The sequence below is a fragment of the Astatotilapia calliptera genome, chromosome 2, assembly GCF_964374335.1.
Source record: "Astatotilapia calliptera chromosome 2, fAstCal68.1, whole genome shotgun sequence".
NCBI classification, from domain to species: Eukaryota; Metazoa; Chordata; class Actinopteri; order Cichliformes; family Cichlidae; genus Astatotilapia; species Astatotilapia calliptera.
This window is the reverse complement of record NC_137423.1, coordinates 23,009,511-23,036,776: the sequence shown is the minus strand read 5'-3', so window position 1 is coordinate 23,036,776 and position 27,266 is coordinate 23,009,511. Positions and strand designations below refer to the sequence as shown.

The 27,266-nt window shown below is 42.0% G+C and overlaps 1 protein-coding gene across 2 annotated transcripts in view; it reads left to right on the top strand.

The window, feature by feature from the left end:
* tenm1 (teneurin transmembrane protein 1) overlaps window positions 1–27,266 on the top strand; it is a 191,642-nt gene that overhangs the window by 124,900 nt on the left and 39,476 nt on the right. For both annotated transcript variants that reach the window (XM_026188289.2, XM_080287598.1), the window contains exons 18-22: window positions 397–682; window positions 9,208–9,351; window positions 10,055–10,307; window positions 11,077–11,097; window positions 20,040–20,272. In XM_026188289.2, coding sequence (XP_026044074.2) covers window positions 397–682; window positions 9,208–9,351; window positions 10,055–10,307; window positions 11,077–11,097; window positions 20,040–20,272 — 937 coding nt within the window. The remainder of the gene's footprint in view (window positions 1–396; window positions 683–9,207; window positions 9,352–10,054; window positions 10,308–11,076; window positions 11,098–20,039; window positions 20,273–27,266) is intronic.

Here is a 27,266-nt window from a genome sequence, read left to right as displayed (position 1 = left end):
TTATTTGTCCCTACCCCCTCAAGTAATATATTTAATGCATATAATTGCATGTTTCAATAAATCACTGCACTTACTTCCCATTTTCCATCCATGACTCAAGACTTTAATACTTTTTCTATTTTCTACAGATATCATTGTGGTGCAGACTTCATTTCATGTATTAAAAAAGATAAGAAAACATTGACACGTACTCTGTGTACTTACTGCACCCTACTGTGCAGCTATTTTCTTCTGTACCTGCCAATAACACTTATTACTCTAGCTCATTATACAAATACAAAGTCATGATAAAACACCTTTCTTTCCTATATTACTCTGTCACTCTCTTTCATTTCTCATTTATGCTCTCACCATCACCTGTATTTCTCACTCTGCTCCTCTGCTTATTCTCCCCAGGCAGTGCAGGAAGACGTTTCAATCCCAGGAGCCTTTGTGAAGCTGAGCTACTTGAGCACTCGTGCTGCTGGCTACCTCTCTCTCCTGCGAATCCTCCTCACTCCTCCCTCCCCATCATCCCCTGTCTCCCCGCTGGGCGGTCTGTCCAAGGTTCATGTCCGCGCCTCTGTCCAAGGGAGGTTATACCAGCGGTGGTATCCTGCCGGGCCTGGTCTGGTCCACAGGCTGGTCTGGAACAAGACAGATGTTTATGGTCAGGAGGTCTGGGGTCTCACTTATGCAACTGGTAGGTAAAATATGAAATTATTCATTAATGTCTTTTTTCACATTTGGCAACAAACATTTAACTTTCATGCCAAATACCACAAAAGAAAGAAGGTAAGATAACTTGTGGATCAAGAAAAGGACTACAAACTATTGATTTGTTCTTAGCCATGGGAGAGTCTGTTAAAAGCACAGATAAAAATCCAACTCATCCCAGATAAATTAAAACCAGCAGCAGTCCTGAGTGCCATGCGAAAGGCGTCTACCTGGGGAAACATAATAACAAAATGAATGATAATATTATGATAGGCCTCCTGCATAGTAAACATAATGATGCCATCAGTCCATAATAATTTTCGCATTCAAAAATAATCATAATAATCTGTGTGTGTGTGTGTGTGTGTGTGTGTGTGTGTGTGTGTGTGTGTGTGTGTGTGTGTGTGTGTGTGTGTGTGTGTGTGTGTGTGTGTGTGTGTGTGTGTGTGTGAAAGAGCAAGAGCAGGAGATTAAAAAAGGCCTATTTTTCAGCCCATTAAAGTTTTAAGTGTTGAGTTTGATCTCCTATGATTGGGTTTGGTGAACATATTGAAATGAATGTTTCAGCACTTTACTTATTTGCGCTCTTTCATAGCTTCATGATAGGATCACACCATCTCATGTTCATAAGGCAGGGCCAGACTATTTTTGTTTAGTGTATTTTTGTTTCCACTAAACATTAAATGAACTAATAAATAGCGGGGTTAATGCAGAAGCCTTGAGAGCTTGAATAAAAGGACCTCTGGATTGGAGAAACCAGCCTCCATAAATGCATGGCACAATGGCACAACACTGAGCTGTAAATGTGCACCTAAAAGACAAATGACGCTCTGTCAAGGATGATGATGCTCACATTTTGGACAGGGAAGACAGATGGTTTGAGAGAGGACTGAAGGAGGTCATCTATGTGAACAACAGTCATTGAACAGAGGGGATGCTCTACAACACCAAAAGACCCTGCAATAACGGGAAAAAACCCCCAAACAATCAGATGACCCCCTATGAGGGAGCACTTGGCGTCAGTGAGAAGGAAAATCTGAGTTTTAACAACTTTAAATCTCAGCAGAACCAAGATCAGGGACGGGCAGGCATCTGCCGCAAGGGGTTGGGGATGAGGGGAGGGAAACAGGACAATAGACAAACTGTGGAAGACAGCAGAGATTAATAATAACCAGTGATTGGATGCAGTGTGTGTATTAACTCATAAAGAATGAAAAAAGATGAGTGAAGAAGAAACACACATGATCAGTAGTAGGTCAACGACTCCCAGGACCCCCTCCAAAGGGAACAACCCCCACTAGGGGGTAAATGGATGGGACTCTCCACCTTTGATTTTAGAAGTGAAGATGCCTGTTGAATCAGAGTCTTCACAAACTTGAAGAAGTCCAGTGGGCTTCTTCTTTTTTTCAAGCTCTGAAGACGATCACGACCTTGATGAATGCGAGCCTACACAGATGGTTAATCCAGTTTGTGGTTTGGGAGTTGCTTTTTATTACTTTTTATTAATAAAAGTATTGGCAGTTTAACTTTTCCCATCCACTTTATATTTCTAGCCACACTTTAACACTGCGCTTTATTCTGTCTACCTTGGAGCTTTATCTGAAACACACAGTCACACACCGATGGGTGCTTTTGGGATATTTTTGGTTTTAGCATTTTGTCGAAGGACACTTTAGCATGCAGACCTTCCACTTACCTTCCAAGCCCTAGCCGCAAAGTAATTACAAATAAAACTGTTTTTCACCAAGAAAAGAAAATGTAGCGCAACACAACTTCTCCAAAAAAAACCCCACAGTTTGTTGCTTGGTTTTACAGCTTTGTTTAAGCTAAACCACATTAATTAGTGAGCTTTGGAGGCATATTTTTAGGCGAGCTTTGTGAACATTGGACGGAGCCAGGGTAGCTCTTTCCCCTTGTGTTCCCCTCGCTCCAGTTAATTCACAGATATGAGAGGGCTATCAATCTTTTTTCGTCCAACTCTGGACAAGGAAACAAACAAGCCTGCCCACAGAGATATTTAACTATTTCTACAAGCAAAGCTCCCGTTAGCTTAGTATAAATCAAATCTGAGGGACTCAGAGAAATGTTTTTTTTCCTCTTTCAGACAGGATGCAGGCCAGATGAATAAAACCCTTTGAAAGACAGAAAAACAGATTTTCTTTTATCATCGTCCCTGTTAACTCTTAGGTCTGCGAGGGAGCGTTTCAGCACTGCGGTTTGCACAAAAGCCTGATTGGAAGTCATTGTGTAAATGATTGACCATTCAGTGGGTAATCACCCAACTGTTAATAGACAATGTCCTGCTACGAAATTACAGATGGGAGATTTCAGTGTTTGATTTAAACTTTTTAACAGTAGTTCAACAACTGCCGATTCACTGCAGCACACCAAAGGGTTTCCTATAAGTGAAATATCATTATGAAATTAAGAACATATCGTGAATGCGGTGAGAAGGGAAACATTTTCTTCTTTTTCCCTGTCCTGCCTGACAGCGTAGCAATCGGAATTGTTGACTGAAAGGCAAAAAAATGCCAAAATTTATTAGAATTACTTATTTATTTTGGGTTATTACAACCAAAGAAAGTGGAGTTGGGGAGAAAGTTAAGAGAAGAAGAGGAAGCGAGAGAGAGAAACGCTGAGAATCTGCTTCAACACCTGTTGCGGTAAAGAAAACAGCAGAGAAACCACAGCAACTAACAACATATGCATAAATAATAGTGTTACTGAACAGCACTTAGCTTGACTCTGTCCAAGGTCCCTGAAACCTGAAATGGCGCTGACAGCAAAGAAGAGTAGAGATGTAAGGAGAGGGAGGAGCAGAAAGACGGAAGGCTACAAATACTCTGCAGAGATATTTTCAGCTATGACAGGGAGATAGCCCCTTTGGACGCGTTTGACGGCGCTGGTTCTGTGGGATAAAATAAAAAAAAAGTAAAAAGCACATAAATACAAATCTGTGTGCTGAAGGTTTTCATTACCTTCTGTCTCCTTTTCCCCAGTGTCTTCTCTCACCTGTGTGAAAAACAGATTTACAGGATGTGAAACTGTTACTGTTATTGCTCTCTAGGTTCATTATGGCAAAAAACAGCCCTTTGTAAGATGCCATCGAGGCTTAAACCATTGAACTTTCTGCTATCTATGTCCGTGGCTTCCTCTTTGTGGAAGAGTGTGCGTAAACAGTGCAGCAGCAAGATAGAGCTTTCCATAAGCACTGAGATCAGGCTTACCAGACTCTTTGTCCACCAGAGTGTAGGGCCTCATACCAAGATTGCATCTTTCTGTCCCCAGGCCTTCTTTTCCCCTCGTGATCCCTCCCCCTCCTCTTATCTGTTCGAGCGGCATTTCATCTGCTCCGGCTCTCTCGTGATCTTTCACCTCTTCACGGCTCACATGATCCCTGTTTTTATTTACCCTGCTTTGCTAAACCACTTCACCCTTCTTGCCCCCTTTCCCTCGCCTCCCTCTTCCTCTACCCAGGCGGGTGATTTCCTGTGTTTCCTGTCCTGTCCTGATCTCCCTTTCGCTTTTCTTCCCTCCTTGTTATTTCCTCCATTCCCTGTGATCTCCCCGGTTACCTCGCTCCTGTTTTCCTCTGCCCTTCATTGTTTTTGTCTTCTCTACCCATGTTCTCCCCTGATCCTCCCCTCTCTATAGTTCCTCGTGCTATGTTGGTGCAAAGACACAGACGAGCGTGGTCTCTCGCGCACACACACGCATCCTGCGGTACGTCTGTGCATGCACACACACCCATGTGCCACAGAGAGCAAGAGAAAGGGAGATCATGCTCTGTTTGCTGGGGTGAACACATTGCCTGAGGCTTCGGCAGTGGGGAATGAAAGCTTTCACCTGTGAGATATTGAGTGTGCATTTATGGACTATAGTGTGCATCTGTATTGTTTGCGAGCGAGTGTGTGTTCTCGCGCTGAGGCTTGTATCGTTTCTTGTAATATAGCTAGAGTAATATTCGGTTGTGAAGCAGTTCTCCAAACACTGACACTTTCCCTTTGAGATTGTTTCGCCTGTTTTGTCCTGGAAAAAGCTTTGTTCTTCATATTAAGTCAGTTTTATTGTAGGTTTGTTTTTTTTAAAAAGAAAACAGAAAAATGTTCCTATTTACAGAAATGTATTCATGGCAACTTTTAATACATTTTACAAAGGCTGGAATGCTTTCCAGGTTGTCAAACAGGCTTTTGAAGAGGAAATGCAATGTACCTTCAAGGGTCAAAACACGCACAATGCAAATATGTGTGCTTTGGGGTTTTTAAGAAAGGTTTTTTTGTGAAGAATATATGTAGCTTTGCATTTTCCGATCCCTCTCACTTCTCTTTCTGTCCTTTAAGCCTGACCTTAAACCTAAGATTAAAAGCCTAACTGAGCTTAAGGCAGATAAAATTGAAACAAATGGACTTTTTGGATGAAACCAAAGCGAGAGTTCCTAGGCTCTAAGAACTTTTGTCCAGCACTATAAGGTTTCTTTTTCTCTTCCATGATCTCCAGTGCCCCAAATTACAGATTATTTTCTCTCCCCAATCACCATATCGATCGTTCCCTCCGACTCTGAGATTTAAGTCAGCCCCGTGTGTCTGCTGAGAGTTTCTCTCCGCGTTACTGGGAATCTCCTGAGTTTCTGCATAATGCGAGCGCCCCTACTTACGTATTCCGGAATCTCATCTGATCTTTATGCTGACTTTGCCGCATGGTTTCCCTTGAGCGCCCGTCAGTTCACAGGCATGTTGGTCTACAGTGAAGTTAAAAGAGATCAGTGCCAACAGTGATTGACAGCGACAACTGTTCTTCTCCAGCTTTTGTGTTGATGTGTCAACCTAACCTTACTCTACAGTATATCATTATATTCATTTAAGAACACTGTATCATCTTAAAATGTGCTCTGTACTGAACCCGTGCAGCTTCAAAGCATCTTGTGGTTAAGTAAGGAAGATGGAACGGCCTTTTCTTTCGTGTTTGCTTGGCTACAGCAGCGAGGTACCTAATACAGTATTGCCGATCAGAGCAGTTTAACACTGAATATGATATTCTTGTATGATTTACCATAATCATACTGATAATAGGGGATTATCAACTAATGCTAGCACTGGCTATCAGGCACGTCCATAATTCAATGTGATTTTAATTTGACTGCTTATTTTGGCTAATATAATAAAGGTGTGCTAATACATCTGTGCTGCATCCATGCAACGTCATGAAATGTGTAAGACAACCAAACACTAAACAAAATTAAAAGGAATCCAACTGCCATTTAGATAGTTACCTAAAGTGTAATAGAGTGGCATTTATGTAATGCTGTTTCAGTCTTACTCACCTCTCAAGCTAAATTTAACCATGCATTCATACAGCACTATACACTTCTCATATCCATGACCAATTTAGAATCACCAGTTAGCCAAACATGCTAATGTTTGGACTGTGGGAGGAAGCCAGAGCGCTCAGATGAAACACATGCAGGCATAATGGTTAGCCCACATTTACCTCAGTTACCTAGCAGACCTTCTCTGCATGTATAGGCCCAAGAGATCACTCCGATCCTCTAACCAACTGCCCTTAGTGCAACAAAGACCCCGACGAAAGACTACAGGGCACCGAGCTTTTGCAATTGCCGCACGCAAAGTCTGGAATAATCTTCCTGTCGATGTTCGCATGTCAGATTCCATTCAATCGTTTAACTCATGCTTAAAAACTCACCTGTTCCATCTAGTTTTTGAAGCAAATCAGTTTGGACTTCCATCTGGTCTGCATTTGTGCAATGTAACTGTAAATATCACTGTAACTGTAACTATAATTGTTTTTAATTGTTTTTAACTGTTTTTGTTGCCTTTCGTTGTAATCTGCTTTGCTGCCTTGTGTGAAGCACTTTGATGGACACTGTCCTTTTTAAATGTGCTTTAGAAGTAAAATATTGATTGATTGACAGTCTCACAGAAACAAGGTTCCAAATTAGAGCCCAGGCTGTGGGGTTTGCATGTTCTCTCTGCACATGTGTGGATTTATTCAGGGTACTTTGGCATGCATGTTAGGTTAATTGGTGTTTCTTAATTGACACTGTACTCTGTGTCAGACTCAAAGCGTGCTACATAATGCTACAGTCACACTACGTAAAACAGTGCTGCATCCAAAACTGCAAGAAGATAGAGTCGGTCTGCCATCAGTCTGGGTCACGTTGGCAATAACATATGATTAGTTTGTCACATTAGTGAAACTAATTGCGATAAATCAGGGAAAATCACAAACCTCTTGCCATCTGCATCAGAGGTATAGAGCTAAACTTGTCTGCCAGCGGTAGAGTGGCCACTTGGAAAGACTAGGATATTTTTCATTGGGTCCTTCTGGCCGGACACAGCAAAATCCACACATAAGGCATGACTCTCTGAGCCACAGACTCAGCCAGGCTTACAAAAAAGGGAAAACTTACAATTTACACATGTATAAACATACAAAAACACACAGCTTGGTCATTTTGTAATGACCAACGTTTTACAAAGGGCAGTGCAAATTTGTGGCTTAAAAATCACAGTGTAAGCACAGGTTTTACACACGTTTCTCTCTTAAAACATTTTGGCAGTTCAGATAAATGAGAGGAGGCTGACGGAGAATCGATATGTTTACGATATATGAGGATGAACTCTTTCTGACAGACATTGCTGGGGACCTGAGGACTGAAACACAAGTAGAGTCCGGGATTAATCCAGAGAAAACTATTGCTCCATAGAAACCGGAAATCCGTGTGTAACAACTGATATGCACCATGTGCAGAAGGACAAAAAAACATTATTTCCCATCTGATCCCGAGCTGTCTGTGTGAAGATACTGTTACTAAGCCAGGTGTGTAAATGTGCACATCCTTCTGGGTGTTTCTGCAGGCTGTGTGAAACTGTAGGTCCTTATTAAAGTCAGTGTTATGTACAGGCATGTGGTATTATATACCAGTAGATTATATGACATTATGTGATGAAGGGAAGTTAAAGAAAGAAACCTGAGAGTTGGTCTGGTTGCGCACTGCTGAGATGCAGACATGCAGAGAGTTGTTTTCATTGTGTACTGATCATGGTGTAGAAATGCAGCTAAAAGCCTGGAAACATAATAAAGTATTTTGATTCTGATTGTGCAATACAAAGATGTATGTTTGTATGCATCTTGCATTAGAATTGTACTTCCTCCTCCTCCAGCTTCAGTAATTATTGCCGAGCAGGAATATGTGGGGCTCGGTTGTAAACACTCAGAGTGAGGACTGAGTAAAGAGTGCCAGGACAGTGCCAAAGTTTTGGCGCTGCACTCAGAGGTTTGAGCCATCCACTCCACACTCCTTCTGATAACATCTCCCCCTCTAATTCCAAGTAAATGAGCACTCCTCTCAGCAAGGTGCAAAGTAAGACATGTGCAGCTTGCAGTAAATTGCCTGCCACAAGTCTTAATAACTCACATTTGTGTGATTTATTATGTTGTGTCCTCACTCGGAGAAATAAATGGTGGAGCAAAAGAACTTCACTGATTACGTGCTGGCAATCTGCATTTACAGATTGAACGGTGAGTATTTGCAAACATTCTGCAATCTGTCTGAGAGCGACTGCAGTCAGCACGGTAGTCGCAAGGATTTTGTCGTCCTATTTTTGCTGTAGTGTGAGCCATGCTTAAATAAAAGTGCACAATAAATTGATTATGAGAGAACCATTTTACAGTTTCTGATTCAGCAACCGCATATTTCTGCAAATACTTTTACAGGTGGTCTTGTTTATCATAGGACATCGTACAGCTAGGAGCTATTTTCAGAGTGACTATAGGCATACAGCGACTGGAATGTGTGAGAGAAAAGGCAGCAGAAAGTTGCCATTAAAATTGTAATAAAGCACTTGCTTAATTAGGTAAATGTATTGCTTGTGTGTTTATTTTTTCCACCTCTAATGACTCATGTGCATGGGCTTCTTTCCTTCGGTGTGTGCAAGCACGCCTGATTACACACTGCAGAATGACATGTATGTAAGTATGTTTGCGTGTTTACTTTGAAAGCTCCTGCAGCTTGGTCACCTGCTGCCTTTAAACATATTCCAAGTGGCAAATTAGTGCCGAAACATATTTAATCCTGCCAAGCCAAAAAAGAAAAAGAAAATCTGTTGATAGTTGTTAGTTGTAGTGGGAAGCTGCACAGCGTATCATTACAACTAAGAGGCCAAGCAGCTAATTCTAGGGCTCCTTCATGAAGCCGTACTCCTCCTGATTACGCCCCCACTCCTCACTGATGTCTCTCAAACACAAACACTGATGAGGTCTCCCTACAGGCCTTTTATCTATCTCACCACTCGATACAATATAGCTTTGAAAAAGATATGGGGAAACTTGTGTGTGCTTTGCCTTGTTTTCAGGCTTTGTTCAGATACAAGCGCGTGCAGTCATTCTGCGCCACGTGGTGCAGCGTTAAGCACAGCCGGTCTGCAGCACATAGGAATTGCACGCTACTGCTTAATGTTAAGCTCTCGATGTGTGCACGTGTTTCTGTTCCAGTGGCAGTCGGCTATGAGTATGAAGTGTGTCCCGGTGTTATCCACTGGGAAAGAAGGACCGCTCTGATGCAGGGATTTGAACTGGTCCCCTCTGATCTTGGAGGATGGTCTCTGGACAAACACCATGCCCTTAACATTCGCAGCGGTGAGTTTGTCCGCTTGTTTTTGGTGCTTGGAGGCTGGCTGCGTTTTTAAAGCCACAAAATGAATTGGAGAAACTTGAATTCAATTCCAATTAGTTTTTTCTTTTATGAAAGAAAAAACTGATGTTTTTTGCTTTCTTTCTTTGACATTGAAATAAATAAGAACCACCGTGTGACTTCTTTTAAGTTATGTGTTGATAGTCTGGACAGACTACATGAAATGATACAGAGCTTAGAAGTCCAAGATGTCCTTGAAGTAAGGACATCAAAACACTGTAGTGTGGGTGACTCAGCTACAATGTGCCGTTATTGCCATTAAAGCTGCTCAGAAAGTGGTTTGAGATGTATCAAATTTGAATTTTCTCACACAAAAAATCTTAATTTGTTACTTGTTAAGAGTTAGGCACACAGAAGATGGTCCAGATTTAAATGAGTCCAAAAAGTCAGACTGACAAAATTTTGGTCGGTGCAACAGAGTGAAAAACATCGCCCTGTCCCAAAACTCTTTTACTCCCTTAAATCTGGCGTGATGAGTTCAAAGGAAAACAAAAAAGACAGACCCCAAGTCTGACATGTGAAAGAACTGAAACTATTCCTACTTGTCATTGCATTCATAAATGATTTCAGCAACATTAGCATGCACCCACTGATGGGAAGTACACTTAAAGGGCCTTTCATGTCACCTTTGCATTCCTCTCTCCCCAGGAATCCTTCACAAAGGGAATGGAGAAAACGTCTTCCTGTCCCAGCAGCCCCCTGTTATCAGCACCGTGATGGGGAACGGCTTCTATCGGAGCGTCCCGTGCGGCCCGAGCTGCAGCGGCGCGGCTCGGGACATGATGCTGTTTGCCCCCGTGGCGCTGGCTAGCGGCCCCGACGGCTCTCTCTACGTGGGGGACTTTAACTTCATTCGCAGGGTCCACCCAGACGGATACACCAGAACCATACTGGAACTCAAGTGAGAGCAATGATCTTGTTGGGTGTGCTCGTGATAAGACCGCTTTTGGTAGGGATCTCTCGCAGTAGGAAGCAGTGGGATTTGGCGCATCGGATTCACTCGAGCACAATGTGAAATAAAAAATTAGCTCAGCTGATACGGGTTAGCATGGCATTAGCTGCGGATGGGATCTGCAGCTGCAATCTATTTGATCTCGGTGGAATTCTTTCTGAAGTTCGTCTTCATGCAGAAGGAGGAGCGTGTGAGGTTTAGAGATCACAGACTCTAATCTACCTCTTTAGGATGCGAGAGAAGCTGAAAGTCTCTGCTGAGAGACAAAGATACGTTTTTTTCCGTCTTCTTTTTTTTTCCTCTGGATTATGACGATGATATCTCCTACTGTGCTGCAGGCATTACATTCTCTCATTTCTGTATTTTTTCAAGCGTTGACTCTCAATGGGATTGCACAGTCATTTGTCCTGTAGAGTGTTCTCCTTATGTATCTTTACTCTCATTCACTGTTTTTATTCTATGGCTGACTAATATTTCTGGTTCAGGCAGAGGTTTCCTCTGGGAGGAAACACCCCCAACCCGCCAAAAACGGCTTCTTGTTTAGGTTAATATTAAATGTGAAACAATACAACTGTCTAAAGCAACCCCAATTTCACTTTATGGGGAGAAAATTTAGCAGCCTATGAAATTCTGAGAGCCTCTCGTTAGCCTCATAAATAATTGTTTTTACTTTCTCTTCTCTCCCCTTTTGAAATGCTCCTTTATGGCTTGTTATCAGGAACCGGGATACCAGACACAGGTGAGAAGTGGTGATTTACACCTCCTTTATATACCTGCACAAATGTGTGTCGAGGGAATAGACAGTTGCAAAACGCCCCGCAGAGCTTTAACTTTGTTTGTTTGCCTCCTTTTAAATTGCATTGACCCAGCTTCACCTGGAACACGCATGCGGGTTCTGCACACGCTACGAACGCAGTTAGATCTATGAATGTCTCATTTAAATTTCACTTGGTGATATTAAAATTTGTATGCTGGACCGCAGCCAAAATGTCAAGGATTTCATTTTTTTTAGAGGATTACTGAAAGTCTGTTTGGTGGATGCCTCGGTTCATTCATTTCCCGAGCCAGACCAAAAGGCCCGAGGCCGGGAGTGGCCTCAACGTCGCCCCGGTCTCAAGCCTCTGTGATGCTGTGAGCTGTTTGACAGAAGATTAGACAGATGTTATAGGGTTTCTGTGTGTGCACGTGTGTTGTGATGTTTGCATCTGTGCGTGCACCACTATCGTGGGTTGTATCGAGCCGATTGTGTGCGTATGCGTGTTTGTGCTTGTGGGTATTTGTGGAAGAGCAAGAGAGGGTTCATCCAATTTCAAAAACCCTGACTATTTTTCACGATACTGTGCCAAAATCTGAAACCGTGCAGAACTGATAATATGATTGTGATGTACTTTGTGGGTGGGTAGGAACAAATGTCAAAAATATATATAATATATAAATATGCAAACCGTTGGTAATTTTCTACTGTAAAGCCATGTAGCCAGTGCTTCTCATCTGGAGCCGCTTTACCTCAGTGGGGTACTTCTGCGTTTGGCATGTGGAGAGATTGTTGAGTAGCTCCAGAAATTTAAATAAAAAGAAACAGGAGAAGCAGACAAGCTGGCACAAGTGAGGTAGAGAAGGAAAGGAGGCAGTGGAGGTGTGTTGCCTTGAGATCGGCCAATCTGCTGGGATTGTAGCTGAACTCAACTTTGTGACCCACCTGAATTTACAGTATGCTCTGTTAAGCTGAAATAGATGCCAAAAAATGAATAAATAGCTGTCTTTGTTAGGCATTTAGCCATAAGTAGCTGAATTTCAGACTGCTTAAAAATAATAGCTGAAGAAGAAAGCTTAATGTGTAATGGATAAACGGTCTTAGATGATTAAAGTACTTGGGCTATTGTTATAGCATAAATGCAGATTTTTAAAAAAAATCAGCTAAAACTTTGCTTGAAAGAATCCACTAATATATATTATTAACAGAAAATTTGATCCCAGCCTGAAATAAATTCAAATGAACGCATTTACAAGATCATGGGTTGTGTTAGTGAAGGAGTATTTGAGTAAATCTGGCTAGCGTGTCAGATAAAACGCAATAACGAGATTTGGAGCCTATACTGCACGAGCTGGATTCTTCTGAAGGCACTTCGGGTGGTGTTTCCTTACCCTGGAGGCTTCTCTTTTAGCTTCTGCTCCCTTCTTTTCCTCCACAGCAGCTTTTTACTGTTAGCAGCATGTTAGAGTTTCTCCTTTATTCTGTGCTATTGTTCTCCCAAGTCAAATACATTAATTATTCATCCATATTCAGCTTTCAAAGCTTTTCACTATGCATTCTTCCCAGCAAAGTGCCGATCAGCCAAAAGGGCTTCAAAACAAGGTGCTCTCTGAGGGGAAGACGGTATGGGAAGTGCTCAACATGAAACCACCGTCTATTCTTTCCCCCCCTTTAAGAGTCGGTGCGAGGAGTTAAGCAAATAGGGGAGGAAGTCCTCGACAGTATTATCTGAGAGCCCAGACGGTCGATTTAGGAACAGCTAGATCACTGTGTCTATCAACTCTGATCACTGTTTTGTTATTGCGTGCGGTGGGAATGAGCAAGGCTGGAGTGGGATTGTTTGTGCTCCGGTTGTTATTGTTTATTTTCCTTCCACTGGAGGAAAGCATTTGGAGCTATGAGCATCTAATTGAGGAAAAGATAGGTGAAGCGATTTGTAATCAGTTATATACAGCACGCGATGCTCACGCTAGCTTCAAGAGGCCCGGCAAATACGATGCACCGTACGCCGAGCAGTGGCACATTTTGAAACTCGGTGAATATAACTCTCTTAGGATCGAGTTTAAATTATGTATGTGCAGTTCAGCGCTGAGCTCTGTAAACAGTTATGCACTTAATGGACTAGATGACTGACAGCAAGCCTGCCGTTGTTGCTGTTTTTGTTTTTTTCTCTCTTCTGGGCATTGAGAAGGTTCAGTAAGGAAGTATTCTTCTTTAAAAGAAAAGGATATTTAGGGTACAAAGGCTGTCCAAAGCAAACTGGAAATCATAAGGACACGCTGGCTACAAAAAAAAGAAGAAATGAAAAGGGTTGCGAGCGTGATAACAGAAATATTTGTTTTGACATTGTATTTTTCCTCGCAGGACATTTTTTTTATTGAATAGCTGCCGAAGAAAGGAGGAAAAAAGAAACCTTTAACAGGGTGTCTTCAAGTTTAATTGGCAGGAAGCCTTTGACCAGACCCAGCTGACATTGGATTTCACGCTACAAAAGTAATTGCCTGGAACTCAGTTAGTTACAGTGTTCAAAGTGTAAAATTTAAATTCCCTCTCACTTTTTTGATCACTGTGTTCAAGTCTTAATAATAATGCAACACAATACAACACAATAGCATGACAGTATCAAAGGTTTTATGTAATTAATGAACTGTGGACTATATGTGGAGAAACAAGTCACATCTTGCCTGCACAGCTGCTTGCCCACACTGTTGGAATTCATCCGACACAAAGGACAGTATGCAGCTTGCAGGAAGCGTAAGGGCGAATAAAGTCAGTTGTGCAAATGTTTGGCTCAGGCTTTGAGGAGTAAAGGACAATTTCTTATAAGCAGTAGGACATGCACATGACACCGCACGGAGGTATTTCTTCCTGTGCAACATGCTGTCTATTTGAGACTCTCAGTGAATCAGTTCCAAGGCTTTTGTCCACTTTTCATCAAGCAACAATAACAACAACAATAACAACGGGCAGTTGTTTGTCCCCATGACTCATTCAGCTGAGGTCAGATTTACCTGGGTTTAATTTTGGACCTTTGTTGCACTCCTTGTTATTGTTCCCTCTTATTTTCTGTTGGGTCAGAGCTTTTTTTTTGATGCCGTACTGCGGTCCATTGAAAGGCCATGAAGTTTACAGAAAAGATGATCCTGTATATACTAGAGTAGCTTTAAGTTGATTAGGCTTCTGGGATATTGATCTGGTCGGTTTAGTAGCAGAGGGGGTTGTTAATCAGTTTCAGCTGCTGTGGTTGATGAAATTAACAACAGGTGCACTAGAGGAGCAACAAGGAGACAACCCCCAAAACAGGAATGGTTTTATACATGTTTCCCATGTCAGTACTCATCTGACGGGTTTTTCTCTAGTTTTGCATTTGAATAGTGTCTGTGTCACCACTGGTAGCATGAGGTGATACCTGGACACTACAGATGTTGCGCAGGTAGTCCAACTCCAGCAGGATGGCACAAAGGTTTGCAGTGTCTCCCTTCAGGGCCGTAGAAGGTCTTTTACCCACTGGTTTTCCCAAGTAGGAACAGGATGAGCACCCCCAGAGCTACAAACTCACCTCCAGTGAGCGAGTCTGGCTAAACAATCAGAAAAAGACTTCATGAGGGTGAAATGAGGGACCAACGCCCTCTAGTGGGTCCTGTGCTTACTGGTTGGCACTGTGGAGCTCGATTGAAATTTGCCATAGAATACCAGAATTGGCAGGTCCACCACTGGTGCTCTGTGCTGTCCCCAGGTTCACCCTGAGTGTGTGTGACAGACATGAAAGGGTCTGGAGAAGCAGTGGAGACATTATGCTGCCTATAACATAGTTTAGCATGATGGTGGGGGGGTCAGTGATGGTCTGGGGAGGCATATCCATGCAGAGACACACAGACTTCTGCAGGCTAGTCAGTGATGCCATTAGCTATCAGGAAGAACTCCTTTGACTTATTGTCAGATTCTACACTGGTTCAGTGGGTCCTGGCTTCTTCCTGGTGCACAATGATGACTGGTCTCATGTGGTGAGAGTATGCAGGCCGTTCCTGGAGGATGAAGGAATTGACTACCCCCATGCTCGCGTGACCTAAATCTAATAGAACACCTCTGTTTCAGTCCATCTGAAGCAGCCAGGAGCTTGGTGATGCCCTGGTCCAGATCTTGGAGGAGATCCCCCCTGACACGATCCATCGTCTCATTAAGAGCATGTCTCTGTGTTGTCAGGCTCGAATTACAAGCACCTGGCACCCATACAAACTACTGAGTACCATTTTGAGTTGCTGCAATGAAAGTTCATCAAAATGAACTATTTATTAAATAGCACAACAACAGTCACCTCGAAGCCTCACCACATCATTTTTTCACTTCGCTTTTTGGGCTGTCTTTGAATTGAGCCCTCTGTAGATTGATGATTTTCATTCCCATCGAACAATGTGACATCCATCCATTCCTACCACATTACCCAGTTCATATCAGTTTTTCCCCCATTGAACTCTGATGTGTTTTCAAAATGTTCCTTTAATTGTTTTAAGCAGTCTGTTTGACATCAGGTGAAATCAAAAGCAAAGATACATACAGGCATAAAATTACAGCTGACGAGTCATTTTCACATTATTGTTTTTGTAACCAAAGTGTCTCAACTCAAAAACATCATACAACGACGCAGCTGTTGGAAAGATTTCCACATGCAAGGATTATGCTGTTCTCCTCCTTATGCAGCCTGCGCATACATTTATACATAAGGCTTCTTATTGCTCCCTGACACGTGGATACAATTCTGCTGACAAATATATATATGTGACACTATAAAATGATAGCAAAAACATCCTTGTGGCTTTATTGTAGGCAGTTGTAGGTTTGCTGTTTTTATACTTAGTATTATACAGGCGTGCCATTGAAAACAGGAAAAACAGGCACTGACATCGGCTCTTCTTTACTTCCTTATCAATGAAAGCCAGTTTAAGTTAGCGTAACTGGTGTGGCCCAGCGGCCCAGAGCATGTCACCTCAGTGAAGGAAGAATTAATACATTTCATACTGGAGTTGTTGCTAAAGGGTTTTTTAAAATGGCCTGTGCAAAGTTATTGTAAATTATTGTTAAGTCATTAAAATAAGTACATTTTTTATTTGCTGTCATAAATTTTTATTACAAGTGTCCATCCGCTCATTGGATGGCTCAGTGGTTGTCTTTTAGGCCAGCACACCCTCTTTACTGAACCCAAATCCCAAAAATACAGACTAATTAAAATCCCTGAATGTTAATAGTGGGACTACCTAATAGTGTGACTACTACTTATTTATTATAAATTCATTATATTTTATATTCAGTTATTTTTATTAGTAATGTTAACATTGTTTGATATCCTGGGGGAAAAAAGCAATTTTATTGCCAAATAACTGATTTAATTTAGCTGGAATATTGTTTGACATATGGAAAGAAATTATTTCAACAGTTAGAAATTTTACATTCAAATTTTAATTACATCCTGTTATTGATCACGAGCAGCAGCATAACCAACCATGCCAAACAAGAAGCATTTAATTGTTCCAGATCACAGAAGCAAGGGAAAAAAGTCAGAAGCAGCAACAACAACAACAAAAAAAGAACCCCAGAAGGATTTAAGCTTAACTTTCAAAGCAAATAAGCTAAATTGCTTTAAAGTTGGCGTGAGCCCTGTGCCTGGTGGTTCTTTGCCAGCTTTTTTCTTTTTTCTTTCACTGCGGGTTGCAGAGAAGTTAGTTTTATCCATAGTGCGCCTGAGGCCATCGAGTCCAAGCGATTGCTGTACTTGGACTGCATGTAGAGGAGCTGGCCGAATCTCTGCTCAACGAGATATGTTGTTTGGACAGCAAGAAGAAACAGGCCAGTCGTCTTCCAAAGAACACAGGGCATGCTGACCTTACAGTTCCTTTTATTCACACATTCAAAGGATTTTAGCAAGAACTTTCAGACTGAGCAGCAGTGCAAGCTTGCCGGGCTCAACTGGAACTACGGCAGGCTGCTGACCGAGCTTGTCAGGGGTCTTAGTTTTGGTTTTAGACCAGTGCTATCAGTTTTGTTTTGGGTTTTTTTTGTATTTGTAAATCAGGATCCTGCATCACAGGATGGTGGGAGGTGAAAACCCACACAGTCACAGGAAGAAGCCAAAAGCAAGCCACGAGTGCGAGCCACTTCACCGCCGTGCTGCCCCATCGTTGGTTTCTTCATTCTTATAAGCAGTTCAACCGGATTTTATATGAGGAAAGTACTTTGGTGCTGTTATTGCACTGAACACAGACGTGCGAGTTGTCTGAGAGGATAAGGCCGACGCCCCTGTGACCACAGCTGCTAGTGTTATTAGGAGTTGATTCGTGGGGCTGTAGGCAACCTCCCTGTGTGAGGCTGCAAGAGGAATGCCCAAATTGACCAGAAGAAAAGTTTCACTGATTTAAAAAAAAAGAAAGAAAGAAAAAGGGGAAACTTCAAAACAGAGACAAATTCCAAGAGCTTTCTAAATGATTGTAAGCTCTATTGAAGAAGGCAAAGGGAGGTCCAGCTTTTGGAAGTCAAACATAAAAAAGCCAAACTGGTGTTTAGTTAACTCTGTGAGGTCGACTTTACTCTAGCCCTATTTTTTATTTTGGGAGGATGGGGGATGTTCGTTTGCTCTTCTGAGTTTCCTATTCTTCTCTTTTTAAAAAAAAAAAAAAATAGGCATAGCATTAGAGCATAGCATTAGAGCTAGGGTCGATTAGACCTCAGATAACAGCAAAAAGGGATTCTTGTCCCTCATAAACACGAAGCAATAATTGTAAGTATAATCAAAGGTTTATTAACCAAATTCCAAGAGCTTTCTAAATGATTGTAACGTTAAATGTAACATTTTACATTACACATTTGTTACAAAATTACAAGTAATTAAGTCCATAATGGAATTATACGAATGTATTTACATGAAATTAAATGGTACTGGTTACATGGTTACATACATGTAATCAGATTACTTAAAATCAACATTTTGAGCATGATTTTTTTTTTTTTTTTTTTTGAGTGCAGGGTTGTAAAATTAAAAAGTGCTGGGAGACTCGCTGTAATGCTGCGAGAACGTCCTTTGAACACATCAAACTAATTACGAGCTTTTTGATACGGCGCATGAGTTCAGTGTTCAGAAGAAAAAAAACGCCGCATTTAAGATGTACTCGCACAAGGTATGACTGCTGTAGCATGATTGTTGTGTGTGTGTCCCCAAAAACCCCTGCTGATTGACTCTCGCATTACTCTTTCCCTCTCTCGCTCTTTCTTTTCGATCACACGTGCTTTCAAATCGTGCTCCTTCAACTGACATTTTAGTCATTCTGTGACTCAATTAGGGAAGGGGTGACACGTTGTCCTCGCACTAGCTTGTTAATTACTTAAGAAAATGTTCACAAAGACATCTGTTGTTGAGAAAGCGTTAGAAATCCATGCGCAGCGTGCGCAAGTCCAAATGAGCTGCACCCAGGTCCAATTCTTCAAGCGAGCCGGGAAAGAGTTTGCTTAATCGCTAATCAGACAAACTGGACTTGGGGGCAAAGGAGCCTGATGCGACGCCTCCTGTAGCTGTGTTTTAGAATCAGCCTGCTTTGCTGGCATTTTAGGCATTTTAGAGCGAGACGCGCTGCCTGGTGTCAGAGAGCTGCGTTTCAGTCGGAGGTCGCGGCTCCTCCGACAGGATGAGAGCCCAAAACACACGTTTAAAAGCACCCAAGAAACACGGGGCCATTTGAAGTGGTCAGCTGTGTAATCTTAATCCAACTGAATATTTATGGAAAGAACTGAGACGCACTGTTGGGATAAAAGCAGCCATAAACCTGAAGGAAGTGCAGTCGTTTTTAGTGAAGTTTTAGAAAATTCAGAGAAGGGCATTTGTTCTACAAACAATAAAAATCATGTCGGGTAAAAGGAAAATATCAGTTTTATTTTTAAGCAAACAAGGTCTCTGATTAGGATGTAAGAGTCATGTAAGTTCAGTTTTACATCATCAGTGTTTTTACGCCTTGTTATTGTTTCTGTGGACAGATCCGCACTAAAAGGAGGAATTACTTATCTCGATGCAGTGTTACGTCTCCGCGAATTTAGTCTGCAGTCTGTTCATTACAAGGATAATGTGTAGCTCGTTACAAAAGAGAGTTATCTCTGGATACAGTGGTGCCACTTTCCTTTTAAACGGGATTTCTGTCCTTATAAAAAAGGGTTTACAGTAGCTCAGGAGGACTTTGTACTGTTTTTCTCAACAGTCTAACTAAATCCACTGGTTGTTTGTTCTTATGCTCTGAAAGGACCCATGTAAATGCTTTTGAAACAAGAGTAAGGAGTGGTTCCATCTGTTCAGCTTTCACTTCATTTTACCGTAGGTAAGCTGTGGCATCTTTACTGCTAGCTTACAGCAGGAAAAAACATCATGATTTGGGTTAAAATCCACTTTCTACAATGATAAATGCATATGTGAAAGCTCCACTCTGGCCCCAAATGTAAAGAAAAAAAAACATGCTGTGCAACATGTTGACATTTTGAATTCATAAGCATATTAAGAATGTCCCTAACATACACAATGCTAAAAATAAGATTATCACTCAGGACTATTCTTCAGCTGCAGTGGCTGTGGCCATCTGTACTATGTAAATTAGAAGGTATTAATCTTGTTGCTTCGGCAGTGTCGCAAATTTACTCCAGGAGTCTCACAGTAATGCTATTCACTGGGATGACCTAATTGCCTCTAAATACCTATATTTCAAGTGACGGTGTTGTCTAGGCAGGAGTATGGAGGTGTAATATAATTTTGCAAAACTAGGCTAGTGTCTCAGTCAATGTCACTTTGAACTGCAGTGTAATAAATACAACACCAGACAAGCAAGAAACAAAAGAAAGTAGCATGTACAGTTTCACTGTACAACCTGTTTCAACTAACTTTGTCCACCTTGTCTCACTAGCACCAGCCCTGCCCACAAGTACTATCTGGCCATGGACCCGAGGGGGGAAGTTCTGTATGTGTCTGACACCAGCAGTCGCAGAGTTTACAGGGTGAGGAACCTCGGGCAGCCAAAAGATCCATCTCGCAATCTGGAGGTAGTTGCTGGGACGGGGGAGCAGTGTCTACCTTTTGACCAGAGCCACTGTGGAGAGGGCAGGAAGGCCACGGAAGCTGCACTCAATAACCCTCGAGGTAGGACAGCCTTCAGCCCTCCAGGTGAATATTTACAGATCTGTTGGTCGGTACACACGGATCAGTTTGGCAATATGTGGTGCATTTAGCTGGAGTCGTTGCCTTTGGCTAGAAAAACAGCCGTAAATATCAGGATTTTGATATTGGCGCGGCTTGTTACGCACCCACATTTTATGCGGACTGATTGTGCTTCAGCACATCTCACCGTTCAGTTTCATTCCAGTGCCTTAACTATCAGGATTGAGATCATTATAGGACACAAAGCTTCTATGACAATCTCAAAACGCCACACTGATAACATTGGAACAGTGATACTCTGTGTGCTTTAAACATCTTTGGTTCAATATCCATGTGAGCGAGTGATAGCATCTTTTTAAAATCATAATATTGATAAAAAGGCCTTAGATACTTTATCATGCTTTCATTACTATACTGATAAATCCATTTCAGTCGGATGCTTTTTCACAATATATTGAGTTATTGATTATTTAGATATTATATATTAAGTATGAGTGATGCTGCAGAGCTAAAAAAAAACTATAAAAGCATGTATGCTTAAGAAGAGAGCGTGGTGAGCTCTTGTTATGGAAAGTAAGTGACTCTCAAATCATTGTACCAGCAGGAAGCTGCAGCCACAGTGAAGTGCATGCAAACGGGGCTGATTAACTCACTGAAAACAGCCACAGAACGTTGAAAATTCAGTGTAACAACGATCCCAATGTTGTGCACCGCTGCCTCAGAAAAAGGTCATAAAGACCCGGTTCATGCCATGTTATTATGGTTTCTTTCTGCCTTTCCTCATCACTGTAGAGCTGGCCGGGACAGTAAAGGCTAATTACAAGCTACGAGCACGGCTGGAGTAAAGACAGTGCGGCTATGGGAAGATAACCTGTGCACACATGTAGCAGTGAGCAAGGAAAGAGAGATAGCCCTTTACAAATCTTTACAAATGAATGCAAGCTGCACAGCCAGTGTTAAACATATTCAGTATTATGGACATGGCCATTTGGTTATTGTTTTCTTTATAAATTATTTTTCCCTGCATTTTGTGTACAGGATACATTTTTGGATTTAATGTGCACAGTGAGCTCATGTTCTGTTTGTCAGACGAAGGATAATTATAGTGCAAAGTGATTAACATGACTCTTTAAATTATCCCGCCGACTTCAGAGCACGTTTCAGTCGGGTGTATACTTATTATAATGAAGCGAAAATTAGCCGTGCACCTATTGCAGGAATGACTCATGTTATGTTTTGACCAAAGTGACATTTAAAGCTTTGTTTCTCATATGATTTGTTGAATTAGCACGTGCACCACATGCCCTCAAATATTTAGATAATCCCATGGCATTAAAATTATGTTTAATTGGTTCAAAGCTCCAACTGTTCACTGCCACAAAACACCCCATCACAGTCTCACCAGCAGCCCAGCTACACGGATAGATTGATGGATTCATGCTGGTTGTGCTTTTTCACCACCCTGCCGTCATTATTTTTTATTTTTTTTATGTAAATTGATTTAACCAGGCACCACTATTATATAATGCAGTTGTTATATAGCTCCTGCCATTCATTTGTACGGTGCTAAAACTTGAAAGTTGCCTTTTAAAGTCTTTACCTAATTTACCCTAAAAAATAACAGTAATACTGTTATTTTGCTGGATTAAAAGCAGACTGTCTGCCAGGGTACAGCTAGACCTTTTCCACAGCAGACACTTTGCCATGGCACAGTAGGACCAGCACCGGTGTGACTAATAAACTAATAATCATGGCTGCAGTCCATTGAGGTGCTCTAGTTTCAGGCTCTGGTATTATGTATGCTGACTCACTGTCAGGGCTTACACTTCAATGGAATAAGGCCATTGTTAATGCTGTTCGCTGCACCTGTGCTTTTCTTGCTTTAACAACTCCAAATGTCTCTGTGGTTCAAAACACCCCACAATGTAATGACTGGAAATGGAAAGGGGAAAAAAAAATCTATTCTTCATTCCACGGACTTGTCCACAAAGCCTAATTTAGACGAATTACCAGAAAATATGTCATGAGGATGTGACTTAGAGCATGCTTTCCATCATTTTTTTTGTGCTGACTGCTCACGGTAACACAGTGCACCCTCGAAGCTGCAGTCGGCACACAAACACATGTACTTACTTAGGTTTCAGGTCGGGTTGTGTTCATGGACATTTACTTTGTGTAAGCACCATTTTTTCACCTTTTCTTTTTAAAAAGAAACCATTAAGTTGATGAATTAAGCATAGCCTAAGTAAACTTAAACGTAAACCCAAATTACTATCACACCTGCAAACAAGTTGAAAAAAGAAATCAGGTGTAGGGATACAAACATGTGTGAGAAGTGTGTAAAAATCTTGAGCCACCCCTCGTTTCTTTATATCTTGCTTGTGATGAGCCACAGATAGCAAACTATAAAGCCTTACAGGGTGACTCAAGACTTTTGCACAGTACTGTGTCTTGCATTAAACTTGTATATGTTTAGTTTGAGTGCAAATGTGTGGCAGTATTATGATAAATCAATCAAACATCGATAAGTTTGAATCATGAATTCATTAGAAAGTAAAAAATAAAAGTTTCCAACCTTGAAACGCCAAGTTTATCATACATGACTTTTTAAGACCTCTACATCATCAGGGGGATTTTTATTTTTCATAAACAACATGTTTACAATCAGACACATGCTGTGCTCATACATGCAAATTTATATTATCAGAAGGTTGAACAAACACCTTTTACAAGGTTAGATTATAAACTATAATAACAGAAAGTTACAAAATTGTAACAAATTTTAGCATTCAATAGATTGTTTATGTGCATTAAATTAAGCAACTTACGAAATGATTAACTTATCTGCGTTTGATTCTCGGCTTTTAGGGAGAATGTTGGCAGTCGTGTCCTTGTATTTCACACAATATGTGTTTCAGATGGTCTCCTTTTGAATATACTTCAGATATTCGCTGCAGAAAATTCTACGCATTATAAACTGAAAGCCTAAATTTACCTATCTCCAAATTGTCCTGGTCTACTCCCTAAAATATTCAGTTTCAAATCCTTCTCTTTATGCACACTGTGGCTGTGGTAACAGTCATAAATTCCTGTGACGCAGAAGCGCTGTACTCTTCTGTCTCTTCTGTAGATTGATTAAATCGCCACGTTATTTTGCTCGTTTCTGGCTACAAGAGAAATATTTTTATCTTGTTCCTAGGGCAAGGGAAGTTTGATCTTTGTTAAAATGACAATAATAGTTCAACTAATAGGGTAAGCATGGCTTCCCCTGGCTTACAGGGGGAGAAAGCACTTGTAGGCATAAACTTAAACCAGAATATGCCTGTCATATTAAGCGTTTCTAATGCACAGAAGTCTGCAGATTTAGTTTTTCATTCCCTCCTAGCTTTAGCCGGGTTCAAGCAATTTAAATTAATGCACATACATTTCAGACATTAAGCCCGGGGTGTTGATTTGAATTGGTTAATCGTTCTGCCCTCACTTATTAGCTGACAGGAGTGGATTCCAGCTTTTCCTGCTATTGTCTGCCATTGCACGACTACATTTTAATTCCTTTTGTTCTGTCCTGGCTGTGAGCTGTAGCAAATTTAACTGGTCTTGTCTGACTTTTGTCATCAACCCACAGAATACCTGGGGTTAGGGATTTTTTTTTTTTTCTTTTCTTTTGGTCCCTTACACTCATAGCAGTTTGGACAATAGTGGTGAGAGAAACAGTCTTCGTCTATAAAGCGGTGCTGAATGTGTTTATTGTATATAGTGCTGCAAAATGTGTTCCAAAAGAAGAACGACAACAGATGGTGTGACCTCCGCAGGCTGATATAACCTCAATATCATAGCGACAGAAGCCTAAATGTGCAGAGAAACTGCAGCAAGTTCTCAGAGATTCTCACAACAGCTTATCTGTGTGTGTAAGAATCTGAGCTGTTTTAAAAACACAGAGAAGCAAACACAGACTACTGATTTAATTTATTTTTCTGTTAATGTTCATCTGCGTCTTCACATTGCAGAGATCCATATTTTTGCAAGCGTATGTTGACAATTCATCTCAATTTAGCCGTCCTTCACACCCACACGTTATATCGTTTATTCTGTGATGTACTGTGCACCGTGACTGTATGCACAGACAAAGGGTGATGCAAATATAACTGCACAAGTACAGCTCCAGGTTGCCTACTGACTAATGCTACAGTTTGCAGTAAAGCTCGAGCGCTCGTATGCAGAAAAAGCTGCAGTTCACTTTATTTGGTCAGTGACTCTGAACTCAGAGCGGATTAAAATCAAATGTCATATGCTACATCAGTTGTCCTCCAGGATGTCACACTACAAAGGTTAAAATGGCAGATTTTTTGTTCCTGCCTTCCAGCGTTCAGTCTCCAAGTGTCACGGGAGATTTTTTAGCCACAGGCCTGTCACTCAGGCTACACCCACAGTCCTGCAAGGCCTGTTCTGTCAGTCATACTCAGCGTGCGCCTGCGACGCCGTCCGACGTCGGAGGCAGACAGCCGGTCGATACAGAGCGCAATAAATAAACGTAGTGTGCCTCCGTTCTTTAAATGTCACTAAACACAGGGAAGCTCCAGGTTTGATGGGGGATGTTTGATTTTAATTTCCTCCATCTTCTGGAGTTCATTCAGATATATAAAAGCGACGAGAGGAGGAAAAAAGAGAAACAAGAAGATGATAAGCGAAAAAGATCGCGGTTGACTCGTACTACCATTTGACACGTGATCTGTGGCCTACTGCTCTGTGTATACGCGCTACTTACACCTTAGAACATGCCATATCTCTGCCTTCGTGCAGTAATAGAATATTCTGTCCCAAGACTCCTCTTGTTCACTCAGGGTGCGGTAATTTATACTGACTCATTGGAGTTCACAGAGTCTCTTCTGTGGCTATTGTGCTCCTACTAACCAGCTCTTATAAAGGATCTAGAGATTTCTGCCTGGAGCCCCTCGGTTCGCTGTCATCTATCTGCCACAGCCCACACTCCCCTCCTCCCATCACCCTCTCTCCAATGGTAATGAGTGGTAGACTTCACAGAGAAATAGCTGTCCCCTTCTTTTTTGAAGTTGTGTCTCTGTGATTCTCCAGCATTGATCTCGCCTCTCGTCCTCTGGTGAGCTCCTCGCTCCAAATTAGCACCTTCCTCTTTTTTCCTTACTTCTTCCATCTGTTTTTCTCCCCCCCACCACCAATCGCGTCGATGAATCACCCCCGTGCCCCGGTGTTCAAATAGCAGCGGTAGGCCTGCTGCGACACATAATATTGTTGCAGCACGGCAAAACAGTTGTTAAACAGTAATCCATAATTTTAATTTAGCTGACAGCGTTGCGATGTTGCAGAGCGTTCTCGCTTATAGTCCCCCCCTCACTCCGCCCCACAATAACCTAAGCTACAGGGATTATCGTGTGTCCTTCAAACATTCACTTATGAATACAAGATCTGGGGCATTGTTTGGAGCTGGCTGCACATTTGCTTCTGCAGTCAATTAGCTTGGTAAATAAAAGGCCTTGCTCCATTTAGGATGGATCCCATGTCTGACATGAAAGAGGCGTCAATCCCTCAGGAACAGGAACAGCCTTGGCTCACATTTTAGACTAATTCCGTTCACAGCGTAAAGGGGTCCCTTTTTTTGTTTGTTTGTTTTTTTAAGCAATCGTCCAATAAAAGACACACATATGTAAAAATAGCAGAGTGTTCTGTTTCTTTCATGTGTTGGTTTGGACAGAGGACTTCAGAGGGAGTCCGGTGATTGAAGGTTTAGTTGTTGGCGGCTGCAGTGTGCAGGTCTTATCTTTAATTTGTTGACTGGTCCCAGGCAGCAGAGCTGACATCCACAGAGAGAGGTGTGCGCGTCTATGCGCGTGCACGTGGTGGTGGGAGCACTTGCATTGTCAGTCTCTCTTTCTGACCCACAGGGGGCAGACTAATGCCCTTATCAGAAGCTGACATGCTGCCACCACATTTCTCCCTGTGCCCTGTCGGCCCGCTCTCTCTCCCCTCCCCTTTTTTCTTTTCTCTTCTCCACTGCTTTCATTCAGTCCCTTTCTTTGCAACTCTCTCTCTCTCTCTCTCTCTCTCCCCCTCACACTGACAGACACATTTGTCCCCCATCTCACTCGGCAACACAGCTGCGAGGCACGCCATCGGTGATGAGATAGCGGGGCCTGGTTGCCGAATGAAGCTGTGGGGTTTAAACTGGTTGCGGTTATTTGCATGTTGAACAGCCTGGGTGTGTTTAAAAAAAAAAAAAAAAAAAAGAAAAAGCGTCAGAGCCACGGGTTAATACGCTTCACGTGGCACAGAGCTGCTCAGAGACCACGACAGCCAGGCTTTCATGCTGTACAGTAGCTGTCTTGGCTGGTGGTTGACATATAAGCAGCTTAGGTGAATGAATATCTTCACACACTGGGTGCTGGTCTCATTAACAGAAATAGCTGGAAACGCAGCAGCGCGCGCAGGATCACTTCCCAGTTTGTTTCAGCAGCGGTGAATCAAACGGTGCTTCGCTGTCAGCCAGGCCGCACTCAAACCATTAACTCAGCAAACACTGGTCCCCTGCCTCTGCTCAGGCAATGATGCCTTATGAGTGGTACTGTCCTTTAACTGCACCGCTCTAATCGCTGCGGCCTGCGTTCCACTTTTCTTAAATCTGCTGCTTCCCAAAACTGTGTTAGCGAGAGGCAGTGAGGGAAGTTCTGAGGTCTCCTACGGCTGCGAGGCTGGTCTGTGCCAGCTGCTCCGCGTTATAGCAGCGGAATGAAAATGCCATTGTTATTCTATCAAGTAAATACAGGCCCAGTACTGCCGATACCAACGCTGAAACTAATAACATGTCACAGTAACAGTGTGTCGTGATTTATGAGACGAATAATAATCAATTAGCAAATTCTAAACACATTTTAATGACCTGTAGAATACTGTAATTGTTACTTTCCGCATTAATTAGTTAATGCAACAAAACACAACTTTTAGC